This window comes from Urocampus carinirostris, chromosome 2 (assembly GCF_059441175.1).
Source record: "Urocampus carinirostris isolate Australia breed hairy pipefish chromosome 2, RoL_Ucar_1.0, whole genome shotgun sequence".
Lineage (NCBI taxonomy): Eukaryota > Metazoa > Chordata > Actinopteri > Syngnathiformes > Syngnathidae > Urocampus > Urocampus carinirostris.
In genome coordinates this window covers 24844709-24859957 of record NC_142350.1, presented here as the reverse complement: position 1 = coordinate 24859957, position 15249 = coordinate 24844709, and the positions used below count along the sequence as shown (strand labels likewise).

Below are 15249 nucleotides of genomic sequence, written 5' to 3'. Positions count from 1 at the left end.
CGCCATTGCGCCGCGCAAAGAGAAACGTGGGCCTCCTTCTTCCCTTTTAAACCTGCGCGCTGTCCACGTCCTCAAAAAGAATGGATCTAATTAAATCGATGCACTCGTCATCAGGGAGGTTTCTTTTCTCTTTTTTTATACTAAACGGGGAAGGAGACTGGAAAAAAAGAGGGCCGGGAGTCCGATTGGGTTTCTCACCTCCCATTGGCTAGGGGGACGAGTTTTGACGCGCACAAGTGGGACCCTCCTGCTGTATAAATAAGCCTGATGGGACTTTATTATTCTAGCATCACGGCTGCAGGCTTCTGCTCAGTTTGGAGTTACTCACGTCACCTCAACTGTATGCCTGCTTGAAGGTGGTTTAAAAAGAGGGGCACAGCAGCACAAGGAGTCTGCATGTCTGTTTAGACATGCTCAGCTTTGTGGATACCCGGATTCTGTTGCTGCTTGCAGTAACTCTATACCTAGCAACATGTCAATGTAAGTTTTTTTTTTTAACAAAAAACTATATTTGCTCTTTTCTCCCTTGGATATTTTCCTACCCACCCAACCTGCTTCAGGATGATTTTTTTCTGGCTTTTGGAGCTTACTTCAATCCCAAGACAGGTCACAGATGCTTTTTAGGGAGGAAAAAAAATCAACGGAATGAGTTCATGCAGAGGAACCGTATTTTTTGTTGTTTGTTTCCAAGGATCTTATTATTGAAATTGAAGTGGTTGCTCTCCTGGGGAGGACGGTTGTCTTATGAAGGAGACGTCGTAGAACCCCGGTTATAAATCTTAAAGTGTTTTCTGAAGTAGTTAAGAGAAGAAAAGACTTGGGGCGTTGGACTTAATGTTCCATCCAGACGTCCAGGGATGAAGATTAATTGTAGGAGGGGGAGGTTGAATGCAAGGGTGTCATCTAGTGGCCATTATTGTGAACTGCAAGTTGAGCCTAGTTTGCATGAGATCAATGACACCAACTAATACTTGATACATAAATAATTACACCACACAGATTTACATTTTTTTCTACTTTTCAATTTACCACATATAAGTTAGCAATGCTACAAACAACTCCAATTTATTTAAAATTTAACTTAAATCGTGTATTGCATTAGAAATGTCTTACTGATCTTTTTCACATTTAAATAATTTATTTTAACCTTGAATATTCACCACTTTTTCATCACTTGGTGTGCTCTTTTGTGCCCTCTTGTGATGACGAGTTGACCTTGCGCTTTAGAGTTCATGAGGAGGGACAGGTCCTGATTGAGAGAAGCTCCTTCTGCACATTCTAGCCCTGGGGTTGGAAAAAAAGTCATTAGCGAATCAAAATGAACCACTTTATTTTAATTTCAAGTATAAAGTTCAATAATATTGCATGCATTTATCAAAGCTACACAATTTGAAAAGAAATGCCTCTTGTTGTCATTGGTGGTCGTCAAGGCATGGTCTCTACCTGCCCGGACCTGTTAGCTTTTACTGACTTCATAGCAGCAAGGAATGTTTTGATAGACATTGCTTTTGAAAGGCATTTAAAGAGGACTGTGACCAAAGTCTAGTCAAGTAATCTCCGTGGTAACAGAAATGTGAGAATATGATTTGAAGCTAGCAATACAGTTTGTTATGCTTCCATGTTCTAATTGTGTCTTTCCTTTCATGCCCCTTCCTGCTTCCTCTTCATCTATCACGTGTGCAACGCTGCAGACTCGGTTAGTACACACATGCATGCAAACACAAAAACATGGCCACTTTAATTTAGTGTTACCTTGCATTTTGCTGCCAGCAAACGCAGCCTCTCGTTAGCAATCTCATTTGTGCCCCTCCTCAATGGCTTCCCTGGCTAGGCGAAGGTCCGACTGGCCGAAAGCTGTGTCGGGGTGTAGCTTAAACCGAGAGGGGGGCTTGCATGATACAAAGGGTCCTTTCTAAGGGCTGCAGAGGGGCAGCGGCCTTCCTTTGCATCCTCATTAATTCAGCCAATGATGACATTTTAGCAACTAGTCTCAGATATTCCAATCAAATCCAAATCTAGCAAACTCGGCATTGAGATTGTTCAAAATAGCAGCACTGTTGATTTATGGTTACCATATTAAAGCATTGTACATGTCTCATCTCATGCTAAATATGCACCTACCCATCGCTATGCTTATAGAAAATAAATATACACAATTGCAAATATTTATAAATATGTTCCTCAACTCAGCAAACAGCTAATCTTACATATATGCATCTTCTTTCTTATTCAGGGTGTGAAGGTGAGCACATAAAGTTTTTTTTGTGTGTGGTTTTAACACCTCACAGCATGGCTAGTGCGAAAAGTTCACATTCAAAAGCATTATGCTTGCCACGTCTTGTCAGCAGAAATGTGTCCTAACTCACTTGTCCTGCGTCTCTAAGGTCAAGTTTGTTGATGTGCACATATGTTGTCTGTACTTGTTTCTTTTGTGCTAGCGCTCGCTCTGTTGAGGCCTATCTTAGAAAGGAAAGGGTCGCTTTGAAGCAAAGACATCTGGTTTGGGTTTTAAGCTGACTGACTTTTTCCCGTTCCTGCCGCAGGGCCCCCGAGGAGACAAAGGACCTCGAGGTGACAGGGTAAGTGCAAAAAACATTGTTAAATGTTGGATTGTGGTTTATTTGATAGAAGAGAAATGTTTGATGTAGACATTTGTTGACATAGTTGGACCCTGTAACCTTATAAGACCATGTGTCAATCTGCATGGCCTCATGTCAACATAGTAATCATGCTAATGTTTTTTGGGGTCAATTGAAAGTATATAGACTCATAGATCAATACAAACATGTAGTATTTATTCATTATTTTTTTTAATTTAAAAACAAAAAAAAACGACAGTTCACCTCATGACCACATGTCTCCGTTGATCAGGGTCCCAAGGGACCTGATGGAAGAGATGGAAAACCTGGACTCCCCGGACCCGCTGGACCCCCTGGACCCCCTGGACTCGGAGGAGTACGTCCCCTATTATTTTATTTGTAAAAACCTACAAAATGGACTTTTCTCTTTCCCATGATGACATCATGCATAGGAGTCAAAGGTCACATATGTGTCACACTTTACTATTGTGATGATAACATCACTTCCTCTTCAATTAGCATTAGCATGCTAATTTTGTGAAAATAACCTAATTTCATGTATTTTTTGCAGAACTTTGCTGCTCAGTACTCCAAGCCCCCAGATCCAGTCTCCCCCATGGTAAGGACCTGTAACTAATTTTCCAGAAACAGGTTTCAGGTACATAAAAGGATTATTTTTAAATACAAGCCTTGATTTTTTTTTTTAGGGTGTGATGGGAAACAGAGGCCCTCCCGGACCTCCTGGACCCCCTGTAAGTTTATATTTGGACTCGGCTCACCGTCTGGCCCTCAGCATTATCACAGAATGATACTGATTATGATTTATCATACAGGGCCCCCAGGGACACACCGGACACCCTGGTGAGCCCGGCGAGCCTGGACAGACTGTAAGATCATCCTTTAGGATAATCTCCAAATTCACAATGCGAGGTAGATCTTTGTCATAAACACTCTGTTTTTACATCCAAGGGTGTCGTTGGTCCCCGTGGCCCCCCTGGACCCCCTGGCAAAGCTGGAGATGATGTAAGTAAACATATTGTCAGTAGATTTTATTGGGCTTTGCTTAGGATTAGCTTGACCCACTTTCGATCTCTCAGGGAAACAATGGAAGACCTGGCAAGCCCGGAGACAGAGGTGTCCCCGGCCCTCAGGTAAATACCTTACTTGAGGATGATCCTTACATTTGATGGACCAATGCCGATTTCTCAGTCTAATATTGTGGTCGTTTTGTCATACAGGGTGCTCGTGGATTCCCCGGAACCCCTGGACTTCCTGGAATGAAGGGACACAGAGTAAGTGCCAGACTTGGCTTCAGGCAATCATGAATAAATTGCAGGGAAAATTGATTTTTATTTATTCTGTAACACGCAGTGAATAATACACCCTGTTCTCCTTTGCTATATCTTCATTAAGATTACTCATTTTCTTGTTAATGAGAAATCCAGATTTGACTTCTATACTGTCTGTAGGCACCAAATGCAGAAATGTATCTATTATATGTTAATAATTCATTTTTTTTTTCAATTCAGGGTTACAATGGCCTGGATGGACGCAAGGGAGAGCCTGGTGCTGCTGGAGTTAAGGTGAGAAATTGGTCGATGGGCAATACATGATCACATGATTTTTCTCTATGGATCTCATGCAAGTCACTCATCCATCTTCTTCTTAATGTAGGGTGAGGCTGGCGCTCACGGCGCTGCTGGAAGACCCGGACTTGTTGTAAGTGTTTACTGCAACTTGAGCATGACTTCCGACCGACTTTGACTTCAATTGTTCCAAACCTGCATTGGCTCTATCCAGGGACCTCGCGGCATGGCTGGCGAGAGAGGCCGTGCTGGCCCCGCCGGCCCCGTTGGTGCCCGTGGTGCTGATGGTAACACTGGACCCGCTGGTGCCGCTGTGAGTACCATCAACACTGCTTGTATCTCATTTTATTCGGTTGTGAAACCTCTCATTGTGCCTGCCGTCGCTCCATGCAGGGACCCGTCGGTGCCGCTGGTGCTCCCGGTTTCCCCGGTGGCCCCGGACCCAAGGTGAACCTCCTTGATAGCTTTGTTCAATGCTAATATAAGATAATATAATATGAGCCTTTGTTCATTGATCATACGTATCTTGCTTTTCACAGGGAGAGGTTGGAGCCGTCGGTGCCACTGGTCCAAGTGGACCTCAGGGAGCTAGAGGAGAACCCGGTCCCAATGGTGCTGTTGGCCCCGTTGGTCCCGTCGTAAGTACATTTGTATTACCTGACTTTTTTGTCATGTTTAATTTGTAATTGTCTTTTTGAGATTTCTATTGTTTACATAGTAATAATCTACATTCTTTTTCAGGGAAACCCTGGTGCTAATGGCCTGAATGGAGCCAAGGGAGCCACTGTAAGTGTTTAAATAATCTAGATGATCTTAAGTCTACTTCTATATAGGAGGAACTCAGATGTTACTTTTGGCCTACTCTCTTAGGGTGCTGCCGGCGTTGCCGGAGCTCCTGGATTCCCCGGACCCAGAGGAGGCGCTGGACCTCAGGGACCCCAGGGTGCCTCTGGCCCCAGAGGTCTGGCTGTAAGTCTCGCAAAAACATGAGAAACTCAAGAAATTGCGCAGAACTGTAGCATTACAGTCTAAAGTGGGTTTTGTTTTTGTTGCACCTGTGTAGGGAGATCCCGGTGTTCAAGGTGTGAAGGGAGACGTTGGTGCCAAGGGAGAGCCTGTATGTTTGAAAGACATCTTACTTGTGTTTTTTTTTATGTCTATCGATGTTGACGTGAGGTTAATTGTACGGTGCTTCTTTGTTTGATTTCTACAGGGAAACGCTGGACCTCAGGGTGCCCCCGGATCTCAGGGTGAGGAGGGCAAACGTGGACCCACTGGCGAGATCGGCGCTTCCGGCCCTATTGGAAGCCGTGGATCTAGAGTGAGTGATCCCTGGTGATTGTAGTCTCATACCATTTTCTTCTGAGAACCACCTGACCACCCTGTGTCTTCCTCAGGGCTCTCCCGGAAGCCGTGGAATGCCCGGAACCGAGGGAAGAGTTGGCCCTCTTGTAAGTTGATCATCAAACATAGCTTTGAGATGTTTCTTTTTTTTTTCTCGTTCACAATCTGATGATCGATGTCATGTAGGGTATGCCTGGTGCTCGTGGTGCCACTGGCTCTGCTGGAGCTCGTGGAGCCCCTGGAGATGCTGGTCGTGCTGGTGAGCCTGGTCCCGCTGGTCTCAGGGTGGGTATTGATAAACATATGCCTTCATCAGCATTTTATAGGCCAATCAAGACCCCCAAATGTGGAGGTTTTTGTGATATACAGTATGTCTCTGGTAACCAACCAATGTTTTCATCAGGGACTCCCCGGAAGCCCCGGAAGCTCTGGACCCCCAGGAAAGGAGGGACCTACTGTGAGTAGCTTTTCTACACAAAAAAATAAGATACAGCCAATCGCTTTTATGTGTAGTAGTCATGCTAATCCTTATCATCTCCTCCTGTAGGGTCCTGCTGGACAAGATGGTCGCCTCGGTGCTCCTGGCCCAGCTGGACCAAGAGGTCAGCCTGGAAACATTGGCTTCCCTGGACCTAAGGGACCCTCTGTAAGTAGAATTAAAACATAAGTGAATAACTATAAAAAGTTATCTTTAAAAAGCACACAACATTATCTTAACTTGTTAAAATGAATGCTTTATTAGGGTGAGGCTGGCAAAGCTGGAGAGAAGGGAGCTACTGGCGCCACTGGTCTGAGAGTAAGTCATATAACGGGCCACAACCTAATAATAACAATAATTTAGGATTGGCCTGTATGGATATTTAGATAACACGGACTATTATCTAGTTGTTATGGTCTAATAGTATAGAGTAAATCTTATCAGGAACTGGAATGAAGCAGTGGGTTTTTGCCATAGTTTTCATGTATTGTATTTTCTTTTTGTAGTATAAGTTTTTCCACGTCTATAATTTTATTTGTGTTGTTAGGGGATATCCCGTATCAAAATAAGTTGAATATGTAGTATCTGTAACTGACATTTTTAGAATGGTCTACATAGAATCAAATTTGTAGTATCTGTAAATGGTATCATATGGATGATGACTTCTTCGGGCTGTTGATCTTAAAAATAAATAAATAAATAAAATACCTGAAAAAAGTAAAAAAATATAATACTATTGAGCATGTACTTTGCCTTTGGTCATTGTGACCATGTAAATGTTTCTGTATGTAGGGACCTCCTGGCCCTGATGGCAACAATGGCGCTACTGGCCCTATGGGAGTTTCTGTAAGTATCTCTGTTCAAATCACAAATTTCAAGCCATCAAATATATTTTTTTCTTCATAATAAAGGCTTTTTTTCTCTGTTATCTGTTTTAGGGTGGTCCTGGTGAGAAGGGAGAGCAGGGACCTGCTGGAGCTCCTGGTTTCCAGGTTTGAATTCATGATTGTGTTTGCCACTGTCATTACATGGTAGTCAATCCCAAATACATTAAAAAAAATGTTTGGTTAAAATAAACTATTGTTTTCGAAGAGGAACAAATCACACATAGAATTTTCCATGACATTAAAAGAGTAGCATTCGCTTTTTTTACATTAAAACCAATACATATTCCTTTTCTTTTAGGGTCTGCCTGGACCCGCTGGTGCTGCTGGAGAGGCTGGCAAGCCTGGAGACAGAGTAAGTAGCATTCAGAAATACAACAGACTATATATATATATATATATATATATATATATATATATATATATATATATATATATGTTGAGCTTATTTGACACATCTTATGTCTGTTACAGGGTATCCCAGGAGACCAGGGAGTTGCAGGACCCGCTGGTGCTAAGGTGTGTAGCTTGTTTCCCACACTCATTTGGTTGTTGATTGTAAAGCCTTATTCATAATACTCTTTTGCGGCCTCCACCAGGGTGAGCGTGGTAACCCCGGTGCTGCTGGAGCTGCTGGACCTCAGGGACCTATTGGAGCCCGAGGAGCTTCTGGAGCTCCCGGTGCTGATGGTGGCAAGGTAAGTTTGCGGCTTAGTTTGTGTCACGCGGCCTTCACAGTGAAAATAAAGGTAAGATTTTTTAAAATCTGCTTTAAAGGGAGAGCCCGGCGTTGCTGGACTTGTTGGCGCTCCCGGACACCAGGGAGCTAGCGGCATGCCCGGAGAGCGTGGAGCTGCTGGTCCTGCTGGAATCAAGGGAGAGAAGGGAGAGGTTGGACACAAAGGACCTGATGGCAACTCTGGTAGAGACGGTGCCCGTGTAAGTGCACTTCTCATCTTTCATGGCTCTTCGTTGTTCCTCTTAATCATCTGCTCTCGTTGACCTTTAGGGTCTCCCCGGAGCTGGTGGACCCCCTGGACCCACTGGAGCCAACGGTGACAAGGCATGTAGAGGAAAAACAAAATGCTAAAACGGTGTATCACAACAACACTTCATGAGAATACTCAATTCCACCTGAAAACCTTTGCAGGGTGAGGCTGGATCTTTCGGACCTGCTGGACCTCCCGGAGTCCGCGGTGCCCCTGTAAGTTTATTCGATCCCAAATACGTTTGATAGGAAACATGCAATATCATGCTCAGTGTGAATATTTTAACATTCGACCTAGGGGGAGCGTGGAGAGGTTGGACCCGCTGGAGCTCCCGGATTCGCTGGAGCCCCTGTAAGATCACGTTCTCTCCCCTGTATAGAAAAGATTGACTGCACGTAATACAACGCAATAGCAACATTTTTATTGCTTTATCCAACCACAGGGCGCTAATGGACAGCCTGGCGCAAGAGGAGAGCGTGGACCTGCTGGTGGAAAGGGAGATGCCGGCCCCTCCGGACCTGCTGGACCCGCCGGACAGTCTGGACCTGCTGTGAGTAGACTCTTCAATTTAGAGTCAAATAATACATATTGCTCAGTCGATGACTTGCTAGTGCATTCAAAAGTATCGCTATGTTACTTAATTCAATCTGATCGTTCTTTCAGGGTCCTTCCGGACCTGCTGGAGCTCCTGGTGCCCGTGGAGATAACGGACCTCAGGTGGGTACTCAAAAATGTACCTCATTTATAATTCACCACACTTGATACGTGATGGCTCAGATATTAACAATCTCGTCTCAGTTCTATGACAATCTGTGTCTGTTTGATTGAACACACTGGAAGCCATTTTGTTTCTTAAATAGTTAACAGTGGATACTTATGGTATGGATTAATTATGAATTGTGCCCCCTAGTGGATGGGATTTTTAATTTTCTGCTGTTCACTACGCATCACTGCATGAATACTAGATGTAAACAAGTACATATTTTTTTGTATTTGTAAAATAGATGTATTTATATTTTTACAAGATTACCAGAGTTAAGAATGGAAAATGTGGTTAATCTGATGACATATTTTAATCACTGATGGCGCTAATAGATACATGATACATTTTTGTATGGTAGGGTCTGACTGGCTTCCCTGGCGCTGCTGGCAGAGTTGGTCCCGCTGGACCTGCTGTAAGTACATTTGAAGTTTCTTCAGGTCATTGAGATCCTCCCAGAATATTTCCCCAAATTTCACATATTCTTCTTCCTCCAGGGTATTGTTGGACCCGCTGGCCTTGCCGGCCCTGTTGGTAAAGATGGTCCCCGTGGTGTCCGTGGAGATGTTGGTCCTGCTGGCCCCGCTGGAGAGCAGGGTATGGTTGGACCCCCTGGCCCCATTGGAGAGAAGGGACCTAGTGGAGAGTCTGGCCCTGCTGTAAGTTACATGGTGTTATTTTAACGCTCAAGTAATCATCATTCACTCATTTCACAATGTTATTCCATATGTAGGGCGCTCCTGGTGCTCCTGGAACTTCTGGACCCCTCGGTCTTCAAGGATTTGTCGGTCTTCCCGGAGCTAGAGGCGATCGTGGTACTCCCGGTGGCCCCGGTGCTGTCGTAAGTATAAAAATTCTTTGCGGAATATTGATCGGTTAAAGAACAATTTTCATAGTTGATTTTCTCACTTGCTAGGGAGAGCCCGGTAGAGTTGGACCTGCTGGTCCCGCTGGTGCCCGTGGACCTGCCGGTAACCTTGGCATGCCTGGTATGACCGGACCTCAGGGAGAAGCTGGACGTGAGGTACTATTAAATGCCAATCCATGTTTAAGATGATAAGGAGGTAAGAGAAAGGACACGGTCTTGGGTTCTAAACTTCACTATGCAATACTCACAGGGTAACCCTGGTAACGATGGTCCCCCTGGTCGCCCTGGTGCTCCTGGAATCAAGGTGCGCCCCTTAGCTGTACTCTAAAAGACTATTTCCAGGAATTGTCAATGTTATCCTTACCTGTGGTTTCCTGCTGTGCTCATAGGGAGACCGTGGTGACCCCGGTCCCGCCGGTGCTGTTGGTCTTGCTGGCGCTCCCGGCCCTGCCGGCCCCAGCGGATCTGTCGGAAGACCTGGAAACCGTGGAGACTCTGTACGTTTGCAGTTTGCACAGAAGAATTTACTATATCCAAAATTGACTTGTTGCGAATAACATATTTTGATACCACAGGGCTTTACTGGACCTTCTGGACCTGCCGGATCTGCTGGAGCTAGAGGTGCCGCTGTAAGTAGAATTACCATCTAGACCAGAGGTTGGCAATCTGGTCCTCGAGGGCCACATGCCCTGCATGGTTCTGGAGGTTTCTCTTTTTCAACTTGGGTGATACGAATGATCAGCTCATTAGCAAGCTGTCAGGAGCTTGTTAACAGTTTTGGCGATTTGAATCACTTGTACTGGAGTAGAGAAACTTCAAAATTGTGCAGGACATGCAACCCTCGAGGACCAGGTTTTCCCACCTCTGATCCAGACAAAACACTCTGTTCAGCATTCTTATGACTAGAGTTCAAATTGCTGGTAGATGTACCAATACCATGTGTGTCCTTGCTCTAGGGCCCCGCTGGCCCCCGTGGAGAGAAGGGACTTGGTGGAGACAAAGGAGATATGGGAATGAAGGGTCTTCGTGGACACCCTGGTCTCCAGGGAATGCCAGGACCTTCTGTGAGTATTTATGACATCACTTATATGCCTGCACACAGATATAGTGTAGAACAAAATCAATTAAAGGCATCTCCTTATTTAGGGAACCCCTGGTGACACTGGAGCCGCTGGCGCTACTGGACCCGCTGGGCCTAGAGTAAGTGAAATGTTCATCATTTCTTCTATATGCGATTCCGTTAGTAGGTGACCAACATATTTCTTTCATTTCCAGGGTCCCGCTGGACCCCACGGACCCCCTGGTAAGGATGGAAGAGCTGGTGCTCATGGTACTATTGGCACTGCTGGTGCCCGTGGAGCCCCTGGACACATTGGCCCCGTTGTGAGTACTTACTTTTTAGGTCTATAGTCATAAATAGAATGGAATAATCTTTGTCATTGATAAGGACGTAGTGAAAATTGTTTTCAGCAAGATTAAACGTGGTACTACAAAATAAACACGCAATAAATACAGAAAAGGGAGAAATTAGATAAAAGAAAGTCAGGACAAATGGCAAAAATGTTCATAACTAGAACTAGACGTGTTAGACATGAAGATTTTGTTTTGGCAATCCATATAAAAGCTTATCCCTACTAGGGTCCCCCTGGACCTCCCGGTCTGCCCGGACCTCCCGGTGCTGCTGGCGGCGGCTACGACCTCTCCGGATATGACGAGTACAGAGCTGACCAGCCCGCCATGAGAGCCAAGGATTACGAGGTTGACGCCACCATCAAGTCCCTCAACACCCAGATCGAGAACCTCCTTACCCCTGAGGGATCTAGGAAGAACCCTGCCCGCACTTGCCGTGACATCCAGCTGGGACACCCCGACTGGACCAGCGGTAAGTGAGGCATGAAAACCGGCATCCAGTCACGTGGCAAAAACCAAACCTGGATCACCTCTCCCTTTAGGATTCTACTGGATCGACCCCAACCAGGGTTGCATCAACGACGCCATCCGCGTCTTCTGCGACTTCACCACTCGCGAGACCTGCATCAATGCCCACCCCGAGAGCATCGCCAAGAAGAACTGGTTCAGAAGCACAGAGAACAAGAAGCACGTCTGGTTCGGAGAGACCATCAACGGCGGAACTGAGGTGAGGGCGAAACCAAGGCCGTGGCTTTAGAGCTGGACCTCTCACGCTGACCTGGCATCTTCTCTTGCAGTTCACCTACAATGACGAGACCATCAGCTCCCAGAGCATGGCCACCCAGCTGGCTTTCATGCGCCTCCTGTCCAACCAGGCCAGCCAGAACATCACTTACCACTGCAAGAACAGCGTTGCCTACATGGACGCTGAGAGCGGCAGCCTGAAGAAGGCTGTGGTGCTCGGCGGCTCCAACGATGTGGAGCTGAGGGCTGAGGGCAACAGCCGTTTCACCTTCTCTGTGGTGGAGGACGGTTGCACTGTGAGTAGCGCCTTCCTTAAATTCTAGGGTCCGTGAAGACTTTCGGGACCGTTTTTATCTAGCTTGCATTCAGTCATTGGATTGGATTGAATTGTCTTTATTGACATTGATATCAATGTAGTGAAATATTGCATGCAGCGAGATAAGACATGGCACTCCAGGGTAAACATGTAAAAAATACTTTCAAGAGAAAAATAAGAGACTGAATCAAATTCTAAATCTAATTATAATGAAATAAAAGAACAGGGCATCGTAACAATAGTGCAAAAAGTAGTGCAATCCCATTTGGCAGCAAATATGGGCACAATAAAAACATTTAAAGTGCGTATATTGTTCTGAGTATTATTATTGTTTGAAGTATTATTTTTTTATGATCAGATGATCATTTTAAATGTTGGTGTAATTTTAAGTTTTTTGTATTTGTTTTATTAATGCATACCAACACTACTGCTTTTCTGACTTTAAAAGGCCTAAACATTTTTTGAAGAAAATCTACCGCTTTTTCAAATGTAAGCAACTAAAAACTCGAGACTAGTGTTTTAGTCAATGCCTGCTTTATTTTGAAGGAGGACTAAGTCTTTGTGCGCGAATAAACTGCTCCAATGATCGCATTCGATTTTTGTTTTGGTAAGGGTTTGACACTTCCGGTTTTAAACAAGCACATGTTTTGTTTTTTTAATATTCTGGAGACAGATTGTGTTTTGCATGTAAAAAATAGAGTGTGCAGTAAAATGATGTGCTAACCCCTCCCTTTTTTGTATGAAATCTTCAAAGTTACAAAAAAACAGTTCAGTCTTACGGGGTGCGGAATTTAAAGAACAGCAAATTAATCGGCTGACAGCGACAAGAATGTAATAGTCAAAACAATAAACAACTTTGAGTCAAAATAAATATCTGGCATTTTATGGAATCTCCTTTGCATTTGTCCAATATTAAAAACAGAATGCACTTATCATTTCCCCCCTATTTATCTAACAGAAACAAAATAGAAATCAAATTGTGGTATTGTGGTATTCTGTGGGCGGTTTATGCTTCTTGGAGGCGGCCATTTTCCATACATAAGATGACATCACAGTGACTCATCCAATCAGGGCTCAACTGTTTTTGAAGCTGAACAGTAAACTGTGATGACATTTTCGTTCTCCTGCCGGTGACCCTCGAGATTCATAAAAATGGCTCCATTCAGTTCCAAATCAAACTGTTTGACTTTAAGTTCCTTTGTTTAGTTGATTTAGTTTTCAGCAACATTCTGAAATGTTTCCCGTTTTTCCCTGCAGAGACACACTGGTGAGTGGAGCAAGACAGTGATTGAGTACAGAACAAATAAACCATCTCGCCTGCCCATCCTCGACATTGCACCTATGGACATTGGTGGAGCTGATCAGGAGTTTGGTTTGGACATTGGCCCAGTCTGTTTCAAATAAATAGACTCACGATAAATTAACACCCCAAAAGAGAGAAAGAACGACAAAAAAAACATCCAAAAATCTCTGCCCTTTTTCCTGTGTTGTTTTTTTTCCAATGCTGATTTTTCTCACTGCGCAACCACTTGCTTAAGATGGGCAACTATCGGAGAGGACTGAACGGACTGAACGGAGCGATTGTGCAATGCAAATTGATACGGCGACCCAAAGGAAAGGAGGGAATACACCATGTTGTGGGACATCATGTCATCCTTTTGTAAAAAATCAAAGAAGTGTAATAAAAACGCTGAAAGTAAGCATCACTTTGTGGTCTTTGTATATCTTCCAAAGAGGAGGTTTAAAACCACAATTTCCATGAAAATAAGGTTTGAACTACCTCATGCATGTACTTAGAAAGGTTCAAAGAAAAAAACGCAGGTCCACATCAGAGATGTTTGGGCTTTTAATGCTTCAAGCGTTCCTCGTTTCGTTCTCAGAAGGTGCTCTGTAACATGAAGCGAAGATCTATGGTGCTAAAGATGCAGCTGTGGACAAAACCACTTTATGTCTGTATTATTTTGTGTTGATTTTAAGGAGTCTTGCATTGGTCCTCTGATACATTCCCACTTTAAGCAAGTGGACTATCCCCAAACTGATGTCTAGTATTTGTTGTTTTTCCCCCCTTTGTCTTGAAATTTGAGTTTATTTTGTTCAGACTTTCCTTCCAATCACACGTCCATCATGACATCCCTATTCTCATCCAATCCGGAATAGGCGACCTATCTCTCTCCAGAAGTCTATTGTACCTATTTTGTATATGTGAGATGTTTAAATAAATTGTGAAAAGTTCTGAAATAAAGCATGTCCAATGTTCCAAAACACACTACTCATGGACTTAAGTGCTTTCGTTTTGATGTCACTTAAGTTTTGTCGCCACTGACCTCAACATCCCAAATGTTTTTTCAGTCATTTTGCATTCAGTTGTTGCTTCTCATTGGCACTTAACATTTGATTGTACAGTCAAAATATGACAAATGTGTGACGCTTGTTTTTTTTTTCTTGTACATATGCATCCTTTCATGTCGCTTTCTCATCGCATTTTATCACTTCTGCATCCAAATAAATTGCTATGATTTGGATTAATGCCAGTGATACGTGAACGTTACTTAACTTTAAAATCAGACTCGAGAGAATCGAGCACCGGTTTCGAAAATAGGTAACATACGCTCTATATCGTAAAAAGGCAGTACTGCAATGAAATGACGAGTTGCAATACTTCTTTCACCGCTAGAAAGCAGTATTTCCCTTTTTCTCCTTACAAAAAACAACAATCATAGTTAACATGAGCAAGAAGGGTACAACAATTTAGCTAGTTCTAAATGTACTAATCATATAATTACAACACAAACTAAAACAATCATTCATATACAATTAACATCCAAAACAAAAAGTAAAGCAAGATTGCTTGACTGCTCAAATCAATGCGTAACTGAAATAGCAGCACGTTTTCACGAATACAGTAAATCAATTCTTAAATGTCTCATCCATTATATAATGCTGTTCCAAAATCAGAGCAATTACCCTATAACTATGAGAACAAATAAAAGACAAACAGTTTGCAAGGTTACTAAACCCAAATCTGTAACAACCGGGGGGCACTAAAGTCTACAAAATCTACTTTTGTGGTTAAAAACACTTGTGTTGTCTGAGTAGAGAACACGTTTAATTTAACCTGTTTAAAATTTAAAATTAGTGTTTGGATTTTTGCATGTGTGTTTCTTTTTTTAAATACAATAACCAGTAATAACAATCAAATGTAAATATTTTAAGGCAAATTGAGAAATAGTTACTTTTTTAGGTAAATTAATCTGTGGGTCTATTCAAAAATTACTTAAAATAGTGGGTTAT

At 43.4% G+C, this 15249-nt stretch overlaps 1 protein-coding gene across 1 annotated transcript; it reads left to right on the top strand.

The window, feature by feature from the left end:
• The first annotated feature begins 282 nt into the window (after window positions 1–282).
• Window positions 283–14227, top strand: col1a2 (collagen, type I, alpha 2). Its single transcript, XM_088329563.1, has 49 exons — window positions 283–480; window positions 1855–1856; window positions 2544–2579; window positions 2872–2955; window positions 3151–3198; window positions 3287–3331; window positions 3413–3466; window positions 3549–3602; window positions 3677–3730; window positions 3818–3871; window positions 4109–4162; window positions 4254–4298; window positions 4380–4478; window positions 4559–4612; window positions 4705–4803; window positions 4907–4951; window positions 5036–5134; window positions 5229–5282; window positions 5379–5486; window positions 5563–5616; window positions 5696–5794; window positions 5913–5966; window positions 6057–6155; window positions 6252–6305; window positions 6780–6833; window positions 6926–6979; window positions 7173–7226; window positions 7346–7390; window positions 7471–7569; window positions 7649–7810; window positions 7881–7934; window positions 8022–8075; window positions 8158–8211; window positions 8303–8410; window positions 8524–8577; window positions 8982–9035; window positions 9118–9279; window positions 9354–9461; window positions 9537–9644; window positions 9739–9792; window positions 9878–9985; window positions 10064–10117; window positions 10445–10552; window positions 10635–10688; window positions 10764–10871; window positions 11127–11370; window positions 11441–11625; window positions 11696–11938; window positions 13216–14227. The coding sequence occupies exons 1-49, from the start codon at window positions 411–413 to the stop codon at window positions 13360–13362; spliced, it is 4047 nt and encodes a 1348-aa protein (XP_088185689.1). The 5' UTR covers window positions 283–410; the 3' UTR covers window positions 13363–14227.
• Window positions 14228–15249: the final 1022 nt, after the last annotated feature.